At 37.6% G+C, this 21,129-nt stretch overlaps 1 protein-coding gene across 1 annotated transcript in view; it reads right to left on the reverse strand.

Moving 5' to 3' along the window:
- Positions 1 to 297: 297 nt before the first annotated feature.
- The window catches only part of DHX40 (DEAH-box helicase 40), a 48,613-nt gene continuing 27,781 nt past the window's right edge, over positions 298 to 21,129 (reverse strand). The window contains exons 13-18 of the mRNA XM_039247337.1: positions 9,341 to 9,455; positions 8,130 to 8,238; positions 7,342 to 7,436; positions 3,727 to 3,796; positions 3,046 to 3,274; positions 298 to 1,588 (exon numbers count right to left, since the gene is read on the reverse strand). Coding sequence (XP_039103268.1) covers positions 1,449 to 1,588; positions 3,046 to 3,274; positions 3,727 to 3,796; positions 7,342 to 7,436; positions 8,130 to 8,238; positions 9,341 to 9,455 — 758 coding nt within the window. The 3' untranslated portion in view covers positions 298 to 1,448. The remainder of the gene's footprint in view (positions 1,589 to 3,045; positions 3,275 to 3,726; positions 3,797 to 7,341; positions 7,437 to 8,129; positions 8,239 to 9,340; positions 9,456 to 21,129) is intronic.

A 21,129-nucleotide genomic window follows, 5' to 3' on the forward strand; every position in this document is an offset into this window, starting at 1 on the left:
AAAAAAAAAAAAAACAAACACAGATATTTGGGTCCTTATGTGATTTTTCAATAAAGGCTCAAGTTTCTAGTACTGAACAGAAAAAAAAAAAAAAAAAAAAAAAAAAAAAAAAAAAAAAAAAAAAAAAAAAAAAAGAACAAACACAGATATTTGGGTCCTTATGTGATTTTTCAATAAAGGCTCAAGTTTCTAGTACTGAACAGAAAATTGTTTAGACACAAAGGAAATAACTGCAAAATAGTTACCTATAAAAAATTTAGATTCTTAATTTTTACAAAAAGCATCTAAAAACACACATTATACTGCCTTTTGAATTTTAATGACACTAATAGCTTTATTTAACAAACATTGAATGACTACTATGTGCAAAGCACTGTGCTAGGTGCCGTGAAAGATACAGAGATGAAAAAGACATAGTCCCTGCCCACGAGGAGCGTATAATCTAGTGAGGGAGACAGACAAATACGCAAATAACTAGAATACAAGGCAGTAAACAACAGAGGGGCAAGTGCTGAGTGTGGCCTGAGTGTGATATAACTAGCCTCAAGGTTCCAATTTGAAACACTAGTGATGTAGCATTGGCTGCTTTGAAAAAAATCCCATCTCAAGATCAGCATAACAGATGTTTACATGGTCATACCCAAGCAGCTGGAGGCAAGAGAATAGGCCAGGTGGAGGTTGCTGTCTGAAACACTGTCACGACTACATACATGGTGCTGATACAAGTATGTAGGGACAACTAAAAAAAAAATACATATATCATCTGTCCTTTGGTTAATGGCTATAGCTACTGTTTTAAACAATATATTTTTATATAAAAAGGAATTTATATAATCCCAGAAAAATCAATTTAAGGATTAATAATAATTCAACAAAGAATCTTGCCATAGGCAATTTTCTTATTTACTAATTGATTAAGACTTTTCTCTAAATATCTATAAAGCTCTGTAGCAATTAAACAGTTAGACATCTAAGTATTGCTGAGTCAAAACCTCTTATGTTCAGCCTTCTGAAGGAAATGGTCACACACCTGATAACCTGATATAATACTATTCTAATAGCAACAAGAAGGCCTTAAAGAGATTTAAGGAAAATAATTTTTAATGCTTCAAATGCGAATGGAATACACGCTGATTAAATACAATTCAATGTTCTTTGAAAATACCTCAATGACAGCATTTGATACCAGTTAAGGCCAGCAAAATTGAAGTGAGGAAAATATCACACGTACTGTCTTTCATTGGTTTCATATATCATTGCCTAAGACTATGGCAACTCAATGTTTTCTTTGCAAATTCCATTTATTGGTATTGAACTTTGATTTTAGCTCACATGCTAATAACGGCTGCTGACCTCTTCCTCTTGGTAGTGCTATTTAATATAAATGTCAAAGTAGAAGCACATTTCCTGGCTGCTCTTCCTACTTCCTGAATTGGAGGATTCACTGCTTAGCCTGTTTCCTTCCGTGTGTCACTGTGATCCTGGGACCTCTGCTGCTTTCGCTCAAGGAAACGAGCACGTGCATCTGATATGGATTTATCATCATTTCTTCTTTGCATTTTCTTTAGGACTTCTTTTGAGATTCCATCTAAAAACATTACAAATTAATCCAGCAAAATTTTAGTTGTGAAACTCAGTACTAGAAATGTTAACAAGATGCTCTGATTTTTCAATGCTAACAAGGAAAAAAAAGAAAATTAAAATTTGCCCTTTCAAAAGAAACAATGTAGCATATGGATAAAAAATAAAGAGCATGCAGGCACCTGGGTGGCTCAGTGGGTTGCGTGTCCAACTTCAGCTTAGGGGTCATGAGATCATCTCATGGTGTATGAGTTAGAGCCCCACGTTGGGCTCTGAGCTGATGGTGTGAAGCATGCTCGGGATTCTCTCTCTCCCTTTCTTTCTACCCCTGCCCCGCTCGCTCTCTCTCTCTCTCTCTCTCTCTCTCAATCTCTCTCAAAATAAATAAACTTAACAAAAACAAAAAAAAACAAGCATAGAGAGGTGCCTCAGTAGTTCAGTTGGTTAAGCATCCAACTCTTGATCTCAGATCAGGTCAAGAGATCAAGTTTGTGAGATCAAGCCCCACAATGTCAGCATGGGGTCTGTTTGGGATTCTCTCTCCCTCTCTCTCTGCCCCTCCAGTGCTCACGCTCTCTCTCTCAAAAATAAATAAACTTAAAAAAAAATTAAAAATAAGAGCATGGAAAAAAAAAGTCAATTAAAATAAATAAATGGAATAAATGAATGAATGCATGGAGGCCTAAAGAGCCAGAACTGTCCCTAATTCAAACATGTACTACAGTTATACACTGCCAACAAAATATTACATTTGTAAAGACTCTTCCAGATCTATTTCTCATGACATTATAAAAGCATAATAAAATTTGCTCTATAAATCGGCCTCAGAAAGCTTTACTGAAAAGCTTTTTGTGTCTATGAGCTGAGAATTAAACTTTTTGTCCTAGTTCAGTACAAGTGTTTACACCTCCCAACTAGGGATCTAACGTTTCACAGAAAAATCCCCTAGGGGGAAAAAAAAAAGATGTTCTGAAGTTAAGAGTCACAAAATTTTATAAACAAAATAAAAACAGCAATGAACTGCTGGGGAGCTATATGGCTTTATGGTTAAGTCCAGTCAGGCTCCTTGGATTAAAAATCCAGACTCTCAAATTATTAGCTATGGGATTTTTCAGCAAATTATTATACACTGCCAGGTATCTCCTCATCTATAAAGAGGGGATATGTATTTCCCTCATAGGGTTATTGTAAAAACTCAATGAGGTAATGCAAATTGTTAGCACATGGTAAAAGCTCAACAGATTTTGTCACTAATAATGTTGTTGGACAGAGGGATTAAGGAAAACATGATTAACTGGAAGAAAAGAAGGAAGTAAAAGTAAGAAAGTCTGAGACTCATGACAACTCTTTGCATTCTGAGGAGATAGAGACAGAATCTAAGCTTTATAACATTATTTCCGTAATTAGATGGGAGCATAAATATCCTCCCTGGACTTAAGTTACTAGAACAAGTGATTGACTCACCTTTTAGATGCTTTACGTTTTCCTTATTTGTCCATCTCCTTCTTGCATCTTCTCTCACTTCACGTCGGGCCACACTGCTCAAATCATGTGCATTAAATTCATGCAACTTGGGTAACAAGTCTCTCACCCATTCATAACGGATTGGACACACAATTCTTGCGTAGACTTTGGTGGTAACTAATACCTCATGAAAAATGATCCATTCGAGTTTGGTTTCTTGTTCATGAAGCTATACAAAAGAATTTATTTAAGGATGGTAACTAGGTAACCTGTCTTATTCCACGTTAGACCAGCCAAATACTAATAGCCCCAAAAATTCTGAATTAATTCCTATACTCTTCATTCAAACAGAAGGCATGGGCCAATCAGTACCTTTATAGCTTTATGTAATAAAGATATATGCTAGGGATGCCTGGGTGGCTTGATCAGTTAAGCCACTGACTTGATTTCGGCTCAGGTCATGGTCTCAATATTGTGCGGTGGGTCTTCATACTGGCTGTGGAGCCTGCTTGAGATTCTCTCTCAAAATAAATAAATGGACTTAAAAAAAAAGATGTATGCTAAATATAACCACAAAGTGAAAAGTAGAAAACATTTGTGTATTACTTATTCCCACACCTTTACAAATTTCTTCCCTTTATTAAAAATAAGACACTTAAAAAATAATAGTAGGGAACTTACTGCTGAGGAAGGATGAATGTGGACTGGGCTTCCACGCCCATCCATTGTGCAAAATGTTCTCCCAACAGATCTAAAAACAAAAACAGCAAAGGATAAAGACAAGAACACTAAAATAAGTAGAGAACTAAGTCTAACAATGAACAATTATAAATAATGTGTTCTACCACAAAGAGTGTTATGAACAGAAGTTTAAACTTACTGAATTGTCACTATAACTTCTCTACCAAGCCATCTTAAATAATAATACATCTTAAACAGTCATTTCAGTTAAGTACATTTCTTGTTAATAAGTATTAATAGTAACAATAATATCGTATTTGTGCTTTAACATTTCCAAAATGATTTTCTAATAAATCCTCAAAACAACCTGTGAGTTTGGAGAGCAAATTACTTTTATTAAGAGGTCAAAACAGAGTCAAACAAATCAACTAGCCTTCTTAAGGTCACACAGTTAATGTACGGTGAAATCAAGTCCCAAACATAGGTCTTCTGACTTAAATCTTTATATGATGCTATATCTCTCTTTAAAGGGATAGTTTTCATTATTCTAAAACCTGATAATTAGAATATTACACCTATCATTTCTGTAATTCATGTTCTTAACTTCAAATTCTTATCCTCTTCTACAGTTCCCTACATAAATGTTATTCCAAAAACTTGTCAAAATATTAGCCCTAGTTCAACCATCACCACAGATGATTTCTTATAAATCTTTAGATATATTTCCATTATAACCCAGATCAGACTGCATTATAATTGTTCTTATACTTTGCAGTACATATGTATTTGTACAAGAAAACACTTTTTTTGAAAAAGAGAAGGAGAGAGAGAGAGAGTGCACACAGGCAGTGGAGGGGCACAGGGAAAGAGAGAGAGAGAGAGAGAGAGAGAGAGAGAGAGAGAGAGAGAGAGTGGGATGCTTAACTGAGCCACCCAGTTGCTCCCAAAAATCTTTTTTACTTGCACTATTTGAATTAGTTCCCAACTTTATGCCCCATCATCCCCAAATATCTGAGTGAGCATAATCCCATAATCAAGGACATTCTCTTACATAACCATAATACAACCATCAAAACCAGAGAATTAACACCAATACATCTAACATACTAGCATCTAATCCTCAGAACCCTCTGAAGTTTTATCCAGATGTCCTAATAAAATCCTTTATAGCAAAAGTTTCCAATTCAGAATCAAGTATTAACTTTACCTTTCATGTCCCCTTAGTCTACCTCATAATGGCAGTCTTTCTTTGACCTTCATGATCTTGACAGTTTTTTGTTATTTTACTTATTTTGTTACTTTACTTATTTATTTATTTAATTTTAAAGTTTATCTACTTTGAGAGAGAGAGAGAAAGAAAGCAAGCATGCACGTGCATGAGCATGGAAGTGGCCAAGGGGCAAAGAAAGAATCCCAAGCAATCCCAAGCAGGCTCTGTGCTGTCAGCACAGAGTCTGAGTTAGGCTTGTTCCCACAATTGTGAGATCATGCCCTGAGCCAAAATCAAGAGTCAGGCATTCAACCAACTGAGCCACCCAGGTGCTCCTATTTATGTGTTTTTTTGTTTGTTTGTTTGTTTTTTTGTTTTTGACAGAGAGAGCTCATGAGCAGGGGAAAGGGGCAGAAGGAGAGAGAAAAATCTCAGGTAGGTTCCATGCTCAGCATGAAGCCCAACTCGGGGCTCAATCCCATGACGCTGAGATCATGACCCGAGGTGAAATCGAAAGTCTGACACTTAACCAACTGAGTCACCCAGGTGTCCTCTGATAGCTTTTTGAATAGTAATTTTGTAGTACACCCCTCAATTTGAGTTTGTCTGTTTCAGGATGATTAGATTTAGGTAATACATCTTTGGAAGGAATATCACAGAAGTTAAGCTGTGTTTTTCATTATATTCTATCAGGAAGAACATGATTTTGATCTGTTTCATTACTAATGGTGTTCACTTTGATAGCTTGATTTGGGTAGCACCTGCCAGACCTCTCCATAAAAAGTTAATTTTTCCCTTTTTCTCTTCATAATTAAGAATTTTGTGGAAGGGCGGTTGGGGGGGCTCAGTCAGTTAAGTGTCCAACTTCGGCTAAGGTCATGATCTCACGGTCTGTGATTTTGAGCCCCACCTTGGGCTCTGTGCTAACATCTCAGAGCCTGGAGCCTGCTTCTGATTCAGTGTCTCCTTCTTTCTCAGCCCCTCCCCTGCTCATACTCTCTCTCTCTGTCTCACTCAAAAATAAACATTAAAAAAAATTTTTTAAAGGAATTTTGTGGAGAAGTGCTCAACTAATTCCATTTGTCATTAAACTTATAATTTATTCACTTAGTAATTTATATGACTATAAACTCATGATTTCAGATTTTATTCAGTGGGCTATCTAATCTATTACAATCATTATTTATTTTGATGCTTAATATATCCTATATTTGATCACTTGGAGCCTATTCAAGCTAGCTCCAGTGTACTTCTAACATGGCCTCAAACTTCATTGATCACTTCTTACTTGCTGGCAAAATAAGATGTTCTTGGCTCATCTTGTACTTTCCTACCCCTATTTCTCCAAACAGTTCTGAGTCCTTTATGTGGCAGATGGCTGTTTTAAGTCAAGATCAAGGGCACTAAGTATATTCATTGCTATTATGGTGTTATTGCTCCCAGTCCATCTGAGCGCTAGGATATATTTGTGTATATATATTTACACACATACAAACACATATATTTAAACCATAACATCTATTTTATTCCCACATCTATATATCCATCCATCTAACTATACTAAAAACTGTCAGTTCACAATGAAACCATGAAATTCCAATCCAACACTACAGGGCTTATTCTCATTTTCTCCCTTTCAGTACTTCCAACTCCCTTCATCATTATGTGATCAATTCCTTTGTATATAAATCTCCCATCATCACCATTATTACCCCTTTCCCTAAAAAAAAATGCCCTTCCTCACTACACTCAGATTCTAACACCCAACACCAAACACAGCCCATATGAGTGCCTTCCCCATCCTGCTCAATTATGAAAACTCCACACCAAGCTATCCTTCCTCAGGGATGCCATGCGCAACGTTTGTCTTTCATACTCCATAAAGGGCCACTCCTCTGCAAAAAAACCCTTGTCATTCAACTTAGGTGCTGATATCCCATGCTAGATAGCTGTCCTACAAATTCCCTCCTATCAAACTTGAGCTCCAGTATCCTACTCTGTGCCACTGCAGCTCCCCTGCACAAGAGATGATTATGAAATGAAGAGTCACTGTAATTGATGCCACTGTAATCACAGAACTTAAACTGGCCATCAATCTTTTTTTTTTAATTTTTTAACATTTATTTATTTTTGAGAAAGATAAGAGTGTAAGTGAGGAAGGGGCAGAAAGAGGGAGAGACACAGAATGGGAAGCAGGCTCCAGGCTCTGAGCTGTCAGCACAGAGCCCGACGCGGGGCTCGAACTCATGAACCATGAGATCATGACCTGAGCCAAAGTTGAACACTTAATCGACTGAGCCACCCAGGCGCCCCTAATCCATCAATCTTTAATATTAAATAGTTCAACAGTGTAGTCAAATACAGTAGTATTTCTTTATCCATTTCTCAAGCTCATTATTGCTTACCTTCGAGCTACATTTTTGAAATAGCCTGCACAAAGACATCTCCGTAGTACTTCATGTTTAGGGCCTTCAAAGGTCTCCCTTGGGAAATCACTTTGCTATAGAAAGAATATACATACAGTGGTAATCTCACAGAATAATATGAAATAATCTTTTATTTTGAAAACTATATATTTCTAGAGATTTCAGTTTCTGGCCATATGAAATAAGAGGGTTCAGATTTATCCTTCTGTTTGAAACAACCAAAAAATGTTTTACATGAAATAATGATTTCCAAAACACTGTATATCAAGTAATAAAGAATAGTGATCTCTGAGAAGTAAATGAAGTATGGAAAATAAATGAAATAGGCCCAACAGCGACCCCAGGTTACGGTCCACCTTGAGAGAGATTCTGGATGAAGGCTCAGGGGAGGAAAAACCCAGTGGAACCTGGAGAATACCCTGAGCTAAAGAGGCAGAGCTGAGAGTCCAGGAAGACCAAGATGGCTAGAGTTCACAGGCCAAGGGTTCAGGAGAGAAGAGAGCTCGGATAGAAACAGAAGTTGAGAGATCTGCAGGACAGCCTCTGCCAGTGTTCAACTGAGCATATAAATGTGAGGAAACTCCCCAAGGCCAGGGAAAGAATCTCCCCAAAGGATAAGAGGGAATAGTGCCTGGTACTCAGTTAGAAATGGGGCCTATTCCTACAAACTGGAGATCAGAATACCTCATAATTTGCATAGTTTGTGGTATAGTACTCAGGGAATCTTGCCAAAATTTGACTTAAGAAAAGATCACTTTAGCAATCACCTGTTTAAGTTTCCTGATTAGTTCTCGAAGTTGAGCTTCAACACGAAATGCTGAAAATAAGCATCTCCAGTGAATCCAATGTTTTTGGCACCACGAAGCTGGAGCTCCACTGCAGAACAAAAATATCAGTATCTTTAAAATATCTTCTCTAAGTGAAAGTCTAACAAGGGCACCTGGCTGGCTGGTTCAGTCAACAGAGTATGTGACTCTTAATCTCAGAGTCATAAGTTCGAACCCCACACTGGACAGAGTTTACTTAAAAAAACAAACAAAAAAAAAGGCAGTAACATTCTCATTTCTTCTATAAAACTAGAAACAAGCAACACTTAGCTCTTTTGTGAGACCTGTCCCATTACTGAGAGAGCCATTTAAAAGAATCTGAAAAAACAAAATTAATGTGGTTGCCTCTGAATGAATTAAAAAATAATTTGTAAATTAATTTCTTTTAATATATGGTTTAACAAATATCCAACCCTTTTCTCATCTAAGGTACTTCTGAAGAACCAAAATTCTGTAAGGTCATTTTCAAGAAAGGCTTAGGAAAAGAAAGAAGACAACTAATATTATATAATAAATGCCTACCTAGTAATAGTCACCCAACATAGATAAATCTCACTAATGTTCACAAAAATGCCTGAGGTCAATAGTATGCCCACTGAACCTTACTGTCTAAACTCACATAGTAAATACATATTAGAGCTATATTTTAAACTGACACTTTCTAGTGGGGTCTGGGTGGCTCAGTTAAGCTTCCGACTCTTGTTTTCAACTCAGGTCATGATCTCAGGGTTCATGAGTTTGAGCCCACATCAGGCTCTACCCTGACAACACAAAGCCTGCTTGCAATTCTCTCTCTCCTTGCCCCTCCCCTGCTTGCTTTAAATAAATAAATAAGGAAATAAATAAATATACATATATACATATATGCATACATATATGCATATATGTATATGTATATATGTATATGAGGGGCACCTGGGTGGCTCAGTCAGTTGAGCATCTTTGGCTCAGGTCACGATAACTCTTTTAATGGGTTCAAGCCCCAGGTCAGGCTCAGTGCTGACAGCTCAGAGCCAGGAGCCTGCTTCAGATTCTGTGTTTCCCTCTCTCTCTGTCTGCCACTCCCCCACTCATGCTCTGTCTCTCTCAAAAATAAACATAAAAATAAATTTAAACTGACACTTTCTAGTACATAGAACTATTTCACATACCTTGATTTGCACTGTTCAAATATGACAGCTAAAGTTGCAAAATCATTAAAGCCTCCAGCTTTAGCTGCCAATTCTCGATGTCTTTGTTCTGCTTCCTTCTGGTACTCTGGATCAACTAAAATGACAAGTTGAAAGGCAATTTAGTTATACTTTACATCAAATGCCTACATTCATTTTGTTTATTCAAGGTCATTAGAATCTGCCTCACTCACCATCTGCAGTGGAGTAAAGTGGAACTATATTAACTCTTGGTGGGGGGGACCACTATTTACTCCTATAAATTATTTTCTTCTTTTTTTTTTTTAAATTTTTTAATGTTTATTTATTTTTGAGAAAGAGAGACAGGGTGTGAGTGGGAGAGGAACAGAGACAGGTGGAGACCAAACTGCAAAGCAGGTTCCAGTCTGAGCTGTCAGCACAGAGCCCAATGTGGGGTTCAAACTCACAAGCTGTGAGATCATGACCTGAGCCAAAGTCAGACACTTAACTGACTGAGCCACCCAGGCACTCCTCTTCTTTAAGTTTTTATTTATTTGTTTGGAGAGAGAGAGAGAGTTTGCGTGTACACACAAACTCATGTGCACACGAGTGGAGGAAGGGCAGAGAGAGAGGATCCTAAGCAGGCTCTGCATTGTCAGTATGGAGCCCAACTTGGGGCTGGAACTTATAAGTCATGAGATCATGACTGGGGCCAAAATCAAGTCAGGCGCTTAACTGACTGAGCTATCCAGGCACCCCACTCCTTTTCTTCTTTTAACCACACTTCAGAGGTTTAAACAGAATAGTAACATTAGTTCTCCCAATACATTTGCCTTTAAAGTATTTAGAATTTATTTTTTAAGTGCAGTTTGATCAGAAGAGTAACCCATGTTCACAGTAAAAAAAAATATGTAAAAGTTCAACATTCTCCACTTTGTCACATTACCCATAAAGCCAATCCTTATAGCTATCCACTGTTATGAATGTGGGTCCTTCAAGATATTTTCTTTTTATTTTTTTAATGTTTTTTTAAATTTACTTTTGAGAGAGAGAGAGAGAGAGAGGCAGCGTGAGCAGGGGAGGGTCAGAGAAAGAGGGAGACACAGAATCCGAAATAGGCTCCAGGCTCTGAGCTGTCAGCACAGAGCCCCACACAGGGCTCGAACCCACAAATCGTGAGATCATGACCTGAGCCAAGTCGGATGCTTAACTGACTGAGCCAACCAGGTGCCCCTTCTTTTTTTATTTTTAATATTTATCAATTTGGGGGAAAGTGCAAGTGGGAGAGGGGTAGAGAGAGCGGGACAGAGGATCCAAAGACGGCTCTGCACTGACAGGCTGACGACAAAGAGCCCAATGTGGGGCTCGAACTCATGAACCATGAGATCATGACCTAAGCTGAAGTCAGACGTTCAACCAAATAAGACACCCAGGTGGCCTATTCAAGATATTTTCTATGTATATACCAGCCTATGTATACATAAACCTGATATATGTTTTGAAACTTCCTTTACTTAATAATGGCTTCATGGCAATACATAAAGAATTATTCATTCTCAAAATAGCTACATTGTACTCCCCAGGGATATAAGGAACATAACACAATTTAACCAGTCCTTATCTATCCAGTTCCTATTTCTAGGCAAATAAACCATCATATAAGCAGACCTGAACTATTACTAGCCTTTTGTTTTTTTAACTTTATATTGAAGTAAAACATGCATGCAGGAAACTACCAGGTCATAATTCTACAGCTCAATATTAATAAACATAATATACCAATGTACCCGATACCCAAATCAAGAGATTTTTACTAACAACCAGAAGCCCTCTTTTTGCTCTCTTTCCAATAACTACCTATTCTCTTCCACAAACCATATTCTGACATCTAATCCCACAGAAGGCTTTTGTATAAATTTTGTATAAATGTACTTCATGTGTCTGATTTCTTTTGCTCAACATTTGTTTTTGAGATTTATCTGTTACTGACATTGACCCTATCCCACTCAGGATTAATACACTCTCTAATTGTCCAAGTTCCCCACATACCACTTTGCCGAAGCTAAATTTCTTTCAGAGTCCCACTTTTTTTCAAAATTTCCTAGGGCTCCTTCATTAATCATATCAATCATACCGCAGTTTGTTCTCCTTCAGTGAACCCTTCCCAACTAGATTTAGCATAGGCACCACGTTCCCTGGTACTAGAGAGAAGTACTTCTATAGACTATGAAGTGAATCTGCAAAGCAGTAGATCCTGGTATTAGGAGGAAAGCAATCTGATTAAAGAAAACACTCATGAAGATAAAAAGTCTTTCATCCCAGGCCTTAAGTAGCTTCTACCTTTGTTACCTAGGTAACAACTAAAGGAAGCAGCTAAAGACAAGAGGAGAGAGAATATGATTACAGGCCATACAAACAGCCCTGTCAAGGTGATAATACAATTCCCATCTCCTGAACCACTCTAGGAAACAGATTTTTAAGCCAAAACATTTAATTTCAAGCACTGAATCACCATTGCCCAAAAGGTCTTATACCAAAAATCAAATTGCACTAGACTCAAGCATCATCCTGACCTGCCTCCCAACACTAGAGATAAGCCTATCTATCAGCCAGGAGCTCCTGGATCCCTGAATGGTGTTTCCTGCTGTAGAACTGTAGAGTGCCAGTTGCCTTGACCCCTGGGCTATGAAGCCTCAGAGACACTTCCTGCCTGGTCTCAGTTCTTCTTTCTCTGCCTCTAGCTGACCATTCAATGTGGCTGTAATACCTACTAGCATAATTTACACAGGTGGCTTAACCATCTCTTATTAAAATGTCAGAAAAACTAACAAATTTTAGTGTAGATTAAAATTTTAAACTCAGCTCATATTCTATGAAGATTAACTCTGCATGGTTAACGTTGGATCCCAACTGTTTAGAGCGGTGACATACATTTAAAAAAATGTAGAGAGCATACTGCTTCCCTGTGTCCATCCCACATTGCTACCTTCTCTGTGTCTCTGTCTCTCTTCCTCAATTATTCTCAAAGTCAAAAGAATAGAAACATTTTTTGTTCCTTTTCCCTGCCTCTTCCCCCAAAACAGCCTAATTAATTAAAATTAAAACAGGCAGAAGTCCCATAGTAAATTCTGGACATGTATAGGAAAAGTCACAATCCACATCATACACAGTTCCTACAATCTCAGCAAGTTTATCCTCTAACTGAACAACAGTTTGATTAGCCATCTTTAATTGCTTTCCAGTAGACTTGTCATTTTCTTTAGTTTATTATCTTTCCCCAGATGAAATTCTATTATCAGTTTTATCTCATGCAAATAGGCAGATATTACTGAGGCAAGAACTATAAGTAAGAAGGTGAAGCAGCAAAACAAGATTGTTATCAGCTGAACCTTTCCATTTGGGAAAATAATTCAGTACTTTTCCATATAGCAATCAGTCAGAAAGCAAAACTACTTCACAGAGGATATCAATAATAATAACAGTCTTCAGAGCTGAAGCAGAAGAATAAAGCCATGAGTGTCCCATACACATAAAGTACCCTTTATTTCTAAAAATATCACAGTTAAAATGAAAGATTTAGAACCTACCCAGTGCCGTTATTTTAAATTTGCTCTATTTTAAGGCAATGCCTTCAGGTGGCTTAAAAAAAAAAACACCTAAAAAATATTTAACAGCCCTCACTCCATTATCTGACTTCTAAAACAATATCCATACTAGGAAACATTGTATACAGTTCACTACAGTAAAAGAGAAATCATTAAATATGTTGACAGTATGATCATTTTGATGTTTATAATCTTTGTTTAATATTAGATCTGAGAATACTACCCAGTTTTACCAGTAAGGATATAATAAACCAAATTAGATGACCTACAAAGACCCAAGCCAGAAAGTATACATTTCAGGTATAAGTCACATGCTCAAAACCTGAAGCTGCATTTTACAGCCAGCTAAAGTTCTTCATGATCCAGGTTTAAAAATTAGTTGTATATTTATATGTAAGCCATAGTATCTAATTATGAATAAAAAACTGGTAGCAATTGTTGCCTCTAGGAATCAGACCTAAGGACATGTTTGAGGAAGACTTACTTTTCATTTAATACTTTGTGTAGTGTTTAAATTTTTAACTATATACATGTATGGGGAATGATGATATGAGGAGTTAGGTGAAACCTCTCCCCCAGATAGACATTTATTAAACCAGTCAAAATTGCCAAAGACAATCATTCAAGGTCTCTAGAGATTGACTGAATCTATGGAATTCAGTAAGTACAGAAGGCAGCATCACATCTGGGTAGGAACTACACTCAGCCCCCCAAAGCTTTGTGTGTGGAAGAGGGCTTAGCAGCCTGAAAGCAGCAACCTTTTTCTCACCTCCAGCTCCTACTCTGTAAGGGCAAACAAGGGCAAACAGCTAATGAATGGGGGCACATCTAATGACAGTGCATCACAGCTTTCCATTCCCTTACAGCTCTCCCCTGCAGATGAGCTGTCCTAGTGAGCACAGCAGCTGAGTGGTAGCTCCCACTACTCCCAGTTTTCTAGAGCTACTCCAGGTTTTGGGGTTACTGGGGCTTTTTGGCAGCTGGTAAGTATCCGCAGCGGCCATCTCATCAAGCTTTGTGCTGAAGAAGATGTATACTGGGCAGTGGTGGTAAGTGAAGCACCAGTTCCCACCACCTCTCACTCACTCCATGCTTCTGCTCTATAGAGAGGATCCTGGTGGGGCAGCCAGTGAAGAGCAGATTCCCAATCAACTCCCAGCTCCTGCTCCATAGCATCCTCTTCTTCCGAGGAGAGGATGGGGACAAGCACTGTTAAAAACCAGCAATAATTTGTGCCTGCCAAGGTGGAGGGGCAACTTTATTTGGATCAGACTTTGGAGCAACTTGTGCCCCAAGAGCACTGTCAAAAGCAACACAGCAATCAGCAAGCAATCAGTGGAGACTAACAGCTTACTGTGTTACCGTTTGAGGCAGACCAACAAAAGATTGATGCAGATAGGCCAAACACTTAACAGAAAACAGAGAAACCTGCTAAAACCAAAGCCGTCCTGATATTCTAAAAGACTATGTAGATGCCCCAGGTTGTACCTTCTGAGAAGCAAAAGGAAAGGCAACATCTGAGCCTCTGGTCTGTGGCTGAACACAGGACAAACTCATTAATTCTCTGAACTATGAAAATAGTCTCCAAACCACACAACACAGACCCAAAAGTAAAGGGTGAAAACATCACTAGCTTAAAAGTCTTAAGTACAACCTCCAACCAACCAGCAGGTGAGTAGCTGACTCTTAATAGCTGTGAGGGCTGGCAGAATAATCCACAAAATACACATCAAGAGAGTATGCAATCCAAAGAAGAGAGAAAAAAAAAAAGAATGATGAAAGATGAGCAGTCTCAGAGAATTGTGGGACACCACTGAATACACAAACACATGTATAATGGACTGCCAGAAGGAAAGAAGAGAAAGAGGCAGAAAAAAAAGTTGGCTGAAAAATTCCAAAATTTGATGAAAAAAATTAATATACACATTGAAGAACTCTAATGAACTCCAGGTAGGATAAAAAAGATCCACCAACGCATAATAACCAAAATACTGAGAGCAGCAAAAGAAAAATGACTTATTATACACAAGAGTAGGCCAATAAAATTAACAAATGACTTCTCATTAGAAGTGATGGACGCTAGAAGACTGTGGGGTGATATATTCATAGTGTTGAAAGAAACTGTCAACTAAGAGTCCTATATCCAGTAAAACAATCTTTCAAAATAAAGGCAAAAATAAAAACATTCCCAGAAAACAGAACCTGAAAGAATTCATTGCTGCTAATACCTGACTTACTAGAAATAAAAAAGGAAGATAATCAGACTGAAAGGAAGTAACACCAGAAAATAATTTGAATGACACTGAAAAAGAGCAGTGATTACAGAGAATATAATTATTTCTTCTATTATATCCCCTTTGATTAAAAAAAAAATTGCATGAAACATTATCTATAAAATCGTGTTGTTTGGGTGGGGGGGGTGCCTGGGTAGCGCAGCCGGTTAAGCATCACACTCTTGGTTTTAGTGCAGGTCATGATCTCAGTTTCCTATGTCCAAGCTCTGCACAAATAAGCTGGGGAAAAAAACAGTGTTGTTGGGCCTATAACAGATATATATTTGACAATAACAACTCATGTATATGTATTATCTATTTTTTTAATTTATCTATTTTGAAAGAAAGAGAGAGCATGTTTGTGAGGGGTGTAGGGGCAGAGATAGAGGGCTCTGTGCTGCCAGCATGGAGCCCAATGCAGGGCTCAAACCCACAAACTGCGAGATCATGACCCGGGCTAAAACCAAGAGCCGGATGGATGCTCAACTGACTAAGCCACACTGGTGCCCCTATTTTTTAAAAAATAGGCCTAGGTCAGTATTTAATGGGAAAAAAACCTTGTTCTTGGGTCTGACATAATAATAGAAAAGGCCACTGCTTTATACTTACATTTTCATCCTGTGGAATTTAGAAACACTGATAAATCTCTGAGCTACTTAGTGCTTTTGGGGTCATTCATGTTTCATATCCATTAACATGATTAACATCAAGTGCATCACAAAGGCAAGATTTAATCAAAAATATCTTACCAAATCAAAGCACAGAATCTAAGACATGTTCCTATTGGTTATACTATCTAAATAGCCTAAGAGTTAGATTTATGTCCACAGACATCTAAGACCAACTATTAGGATAACAAAGGGAAGTCTCTCTTTTCCTTGAGTGCCTACAAATATAATTCACTTTCAAAGAATGTTTTGCTAAAGTGTAGGTCCCAAATAAAGGCCTTCGAGATACCAAAAGCCAACTCAAGAACTTGATTAAAAGAAACGAAATTAAAAAAAAAAACCACATAGTTAAAACCTAAGACCTGAAAAACCTGAAAAGCTAAGATGTTGAGTCAACAATCTTTTGAGACAGAAGATCATAAATAAAAAATTTAAAACCAATACCTGGACTTTTACATCCAGTTCTGAAATAGACTTAATTTTTCACTTTCTTGTTCATATATATTACAAACCCCAAATACAATATTACAATATTTCCTTTAAACCTTCATATGTTTTCAATATATATGACAATAATTGCACACACCATGGAGGAATAAATGGAACTAGATTGTTGCAAAATTTCCTGTATTTCACATAAAGCAATATTCATTGAGTAAACTGTGATTGAAGATATATATTATAATCCCCACAGGAAGGACATGTTAAGCAGGAGAATAAAGGGTTCAATGTGATCCCTATCAAGTTTCACAAAAGCCAAATCTAAAAAAAAAAAGAGAGAGAGAGAGAGAAATGGCTCACTGAGGGAAGGTGGGATAGCATCTGACTGAGAAGGGGCACTGAGTAAGTTTCCTGGAGTGATCTAACTGTTCTGTATCTTTTTTTTTTTTTAATTTATAAGCAAGTTAGTTAGTGTATCATGCAACAATGATCTCAGGAGTAGATTCCTTAATGTCTTTTACCCATTTAGCCCATCCCTCCTCCCACAGCCCCTCCAGTAACCCTCTGCTTATTCTCCATATCTAAGAGTCTCTTATGTTTTGTCCCCCTCCTTGTTTTTATATTACTTTTTCTTCCTTTCCCTTATGTTCATCTGTTTTGTATCTTATAAATGTTCCATACCTTGACAGGGGTTATATGGTATGTGCACTCTGCAAAAATCAATTGAATTCTATACCTAAGATTTATATGTGTCACTACATGTAAACTTTACCTCAAAAATAAAAACTGTAGAGGCACCTGGGTGGCTTAGTCAGCTAAGCATCTGACTCTTGTTTTTGGTTCAGGTCATGATCTCACAACTTGTGAGTTTGAGCCCCCACTGCAGAGCCTGCTTTGGATTCTCTGTCTCCCTCTCTCTCAGAGTGTCCCTGCCCCACTCATGCTATGTCTCTCTTTCTCTCTCTCAAAATAAACAAACATTAAAAAATAAACAAACCTGTAAGCAAAGAGTGGCATACCTGAGGAATTCTAAAACTACTTTGTATATTCTAGGGACAAAGGACAATTTGAATATAGACTCTGGACTAGATAATAGTATTGTATCAATGTTAAATTTCCTATTTTTGATAAATGTTCTATGGTTGAATAAGACATTGCTCTTATTCTTAGTAAATATACATACATACATACATATATCTACATATATATATTTCATGGTAAGGGATGCAATGTTCCCAAATGATTCAAAAAAAGAAATAAAATGTATGTATGTATATAAAGAGAGAGAGAAAGAGAAAAATAATAATAAAGCAAATGCAGCAGTATGTTAAAAACTACTAAAACTGGGACGCCTGGGTGCCTCAGGTGGTTAAGTGTCCGACTTCCACTCAGGTCATGATCTCACGGTTCGTGGGCTCGAGCCCCGCATCGGGCCCTGTGCTGACAGCTAGCTCATAGCCTGGAGCCTGTTTCAGATTCTGTATCTCCCTCTCTCTCTGACACTTCCCTGCTCACGCTGTCTCTGTCTCTCTCTCTCTCTCAGAAATAAAAATAAAATATTAAAATAATTTTTTTAATAAATAGATAAATAAAAACTACTAAAACTAAGTAAAAGGTATAAACGAATTCCTCTACTATTTTTCCAACATCTCTGTAATTTGAAATTGTATTACAATAAAAAGGTAATTAAAAAAAAAAGAGCTAACACCAGACTGGTTTTATCTATTCAAATATTCCAATGAGGAAAACCAGTTCCTTTTTCTGGCCTTAGACGGGATCACCCTAATCTAATCTAACTCCACTTTCACAAATGAAAAATGAAGTCCAGAAAAACTAGGCCAATAGTCAGATAATTAGGCTGCAGTGGAATCAACTTAGAACTCTGATCTCTCCCACTCTGAGCTCCCACTTCAATACTCTGCAATAGTTTTTTAAGAGTATTTTTAACTTTGAAAACCAGCCAAACTTATTTATTTATTATTTACTTATTTATTATTTACTTATTTTTTAAGTTTATTATTAAAGGATAGTTGACATACAATGTTATATTGGATTCAGGTGTACAACATAGTGATGCTACAATATTATACATTACTCAGTGTAAGTGTAGTTACTATAAAACATTATTACAATATTGACTATTTTCCCTATGCTGTACTTTTCATCTCCATGACTTGTTCTTTTTATTTTTTTGTTATTTATTTATTCTTGATATAGAGAGAGACAGAGCATGAGCAGAGGAGGGGCAGAGAGAGAGGGGGAGACACAGAACCCAAAGCAGGCTCTAGTCTCTGAGCTGTCAGCACAGAGCCCAATGCGGAGCTTGAACCCACAAACCGTGAGATCATGACCTGAGCCAAAATCAGACGTTTAACTGACTGACCCACCCAGGCACCCCAATGACTTATTTATTTTGTAACTGGAAGTTCGTTTCTCTTAATTTCTTTCACTTATTTCACCCATCCCCCAACCCACACCCAGCCAACCTTATTTACTGCATATGGTATTTACCAGAAAAAAAACTATTGTAACCGGGGGGTATTACTAGAGTCAAAATTCTGACACTTAAGACTACAGTCTATTTGGGAGAGGCAACACACTGATTAAACCAGAGTACTTTTATAGAAAAATATATCCTCCATTATAATCTTGGCAATAACAAAACAATCTGGACCAAACACTCACAGCCTATAAAGGGATATGGCCAGGATGATAGTACACACTACTGTTAGTCTTGGCTGCAGGCAAGATATACTGTCTACTCAGAAACTCCTTTGAAAACAAATTGTGATTTCCCCCCATTAGAAAGAAGTAAAGCTGACATGGGGCCACGTATGTTGTGTCCCATATTCACACACCAAGAAAGGAAAGAAGAAGAAGTTTAAAGGCATGGAAACCTCAAAACAATTCTCTTAGAGTACAAGGGCTAAACTTCCCATTTCTTTTGTTTCTAGGGGGGAAAAAGTTAATATATTACTAATGTACTGTAACAGGGCAAAGGTCCACCATACTATCTTCCTTTACCAGTGAAAGGAACTCTCAGCCAGGAACATTATAACTCTATTTCAAACAACTAAGTTAAAGGATAACAAAATGTAAAATTCGTTTATCCTCAGTTTCATGTCTCATAGGGCCAGATATATGGTAATAAAAACCGCCCAGTGAATTACTGAAGAATATAAATAAATGGAGAGATATTTCATGTACATAGATAGGCTGACTCAATACCATCAAGATGTCAGTTCTTTCCAACTTGATCTACAGATTCAACATAATCCCAAATAAAGTACCAGCAACTTATGTTATGGATATCAAGAAACTGGTTATAAAGTTTATGTAGGAAGGGAAAAGACCCAGTGTTGAAGAGAAGGAGCAAAGTCAGAGAACTGACTCTATCCAACTTCAAAAGTTACTATAAAGCTCCAATACTCAAGACAATGTGGTACTGACTGAATAGAAAAAGAGATGAATGGAACAGAATATAGGGCCCAGAGATAGACCCATACAAATATAGTTAAATGGTCTTTGACAAAGGGAAAAGGTTTTTCAATGGAAAAAGGATAACCTTTTGAACAAACAGGGCTGGAACAAATGGACATCCAATTCCTAGAAGATAACATAGGAGAAATACTAGAAGACAATGGGTATAGTGATGACTTTACAAATGTTAACAGCAAAGGCATGACCCATGAAAGAAGTAATTGAAAACTGGACTTCATTAAAATTAAAAGCTTCTGCTCTATGAAAGACCACGTCAAAGGAATGAGAGGACAAACCACAGAATGGGAAACAAAAGTTGCAAAAGATGTATCTTATAAAGGAATGTTTTCCAAAATATATAAAGACCTCTTAAAACTCAACAATAAGAAAACATATAACCTGTTTTAAAAAGACCTGTGGGGGGTGAGGGGAGGGTGCACCTGGGTGGTTCAGTTAGTTAAGCGTCTGACTTCGGCTCGAGTCATCATCTCTCAGTCCGTGAGTTCGAGCCCTACATCAGGCTCTGTGCTGACAGCTTAGAGCCTGGAGCCTGCTTCAGATTCTGTGTCTCCCTCTCTCTCTGCCCTTCCCCTGCTAACACTCTGTCTCTCTCACTCTCAAAAATGAATAAATGTTGCGGCGCCTGCGTGGCTCAGTTGGTTAAGCGTCCAACTTCGGCTCAGGTCATGATCTCACAGTTTGTGGAATCGAGCCCTGTATCGGGCTCTGTGCTGACTGCCAGCTCAGAGCCTGGAGCCTGTTTCAGATTCTGTATCTCCCTCTCTCTCTGACCCTCCCCTGCTCATTCTGTCTCTCTCTCTCTCTCTCAGAAATAAATAAAACATTAAAAAAAAAAAAAAAAAGGAATAAAAAGACCTAGAGGTGCCTGGCTAACTTAGTCAATGAAGCACGTAACTCTTGATCTCAGGGTTATAAGTTTAAGCCCCTCGTTGTGTGTGAATTATTAAAAATAAAATCTTGAAATAAAATGAAAAGATCTGAATGGACACCTCCCCAAAAAGATACAAATGGCAAATAAGCATATAAAAAGATGGTTAACATCATATGTCATCAGGGATCTGCAAGTTAAAATAACAAGATACCACTACACACCTATTAGAATGGCCAAAATCCAAAACACCGACAACACCATATGCTGGTAAGGAGGTGGAGCAAGAGTAATTCTCAGACTCATTGGTGGTCAGAATGCAAAATGGTACAGACACTTTGGAAGAGAGTTTAGCAGCTTCTTACAAATATAAACATATTATTATACTACAACTCAGCAGTGAATTGAAATCTAATGTCCACATAAAAACCTGCACACTGATGTTTATAGCAGC

The sequence above is a fragment of the Hyaena hyaena genome, unplaced genomic scaffold (genome assembly GCF_003009895.1).
Source record: "Hyaena hyaena isolate Hyena2069 unplaced genomic scaffold, ASM300989v1 scaffold_298, whole genome shotgun sequence".
Taxonomy (NCBI): domain Eukaryota; kingdom Metazoa; phylum Chordata; class Mammalia; order Carnivora; family Hyaenidae; genus Hyaena; species Hyaena hyaena.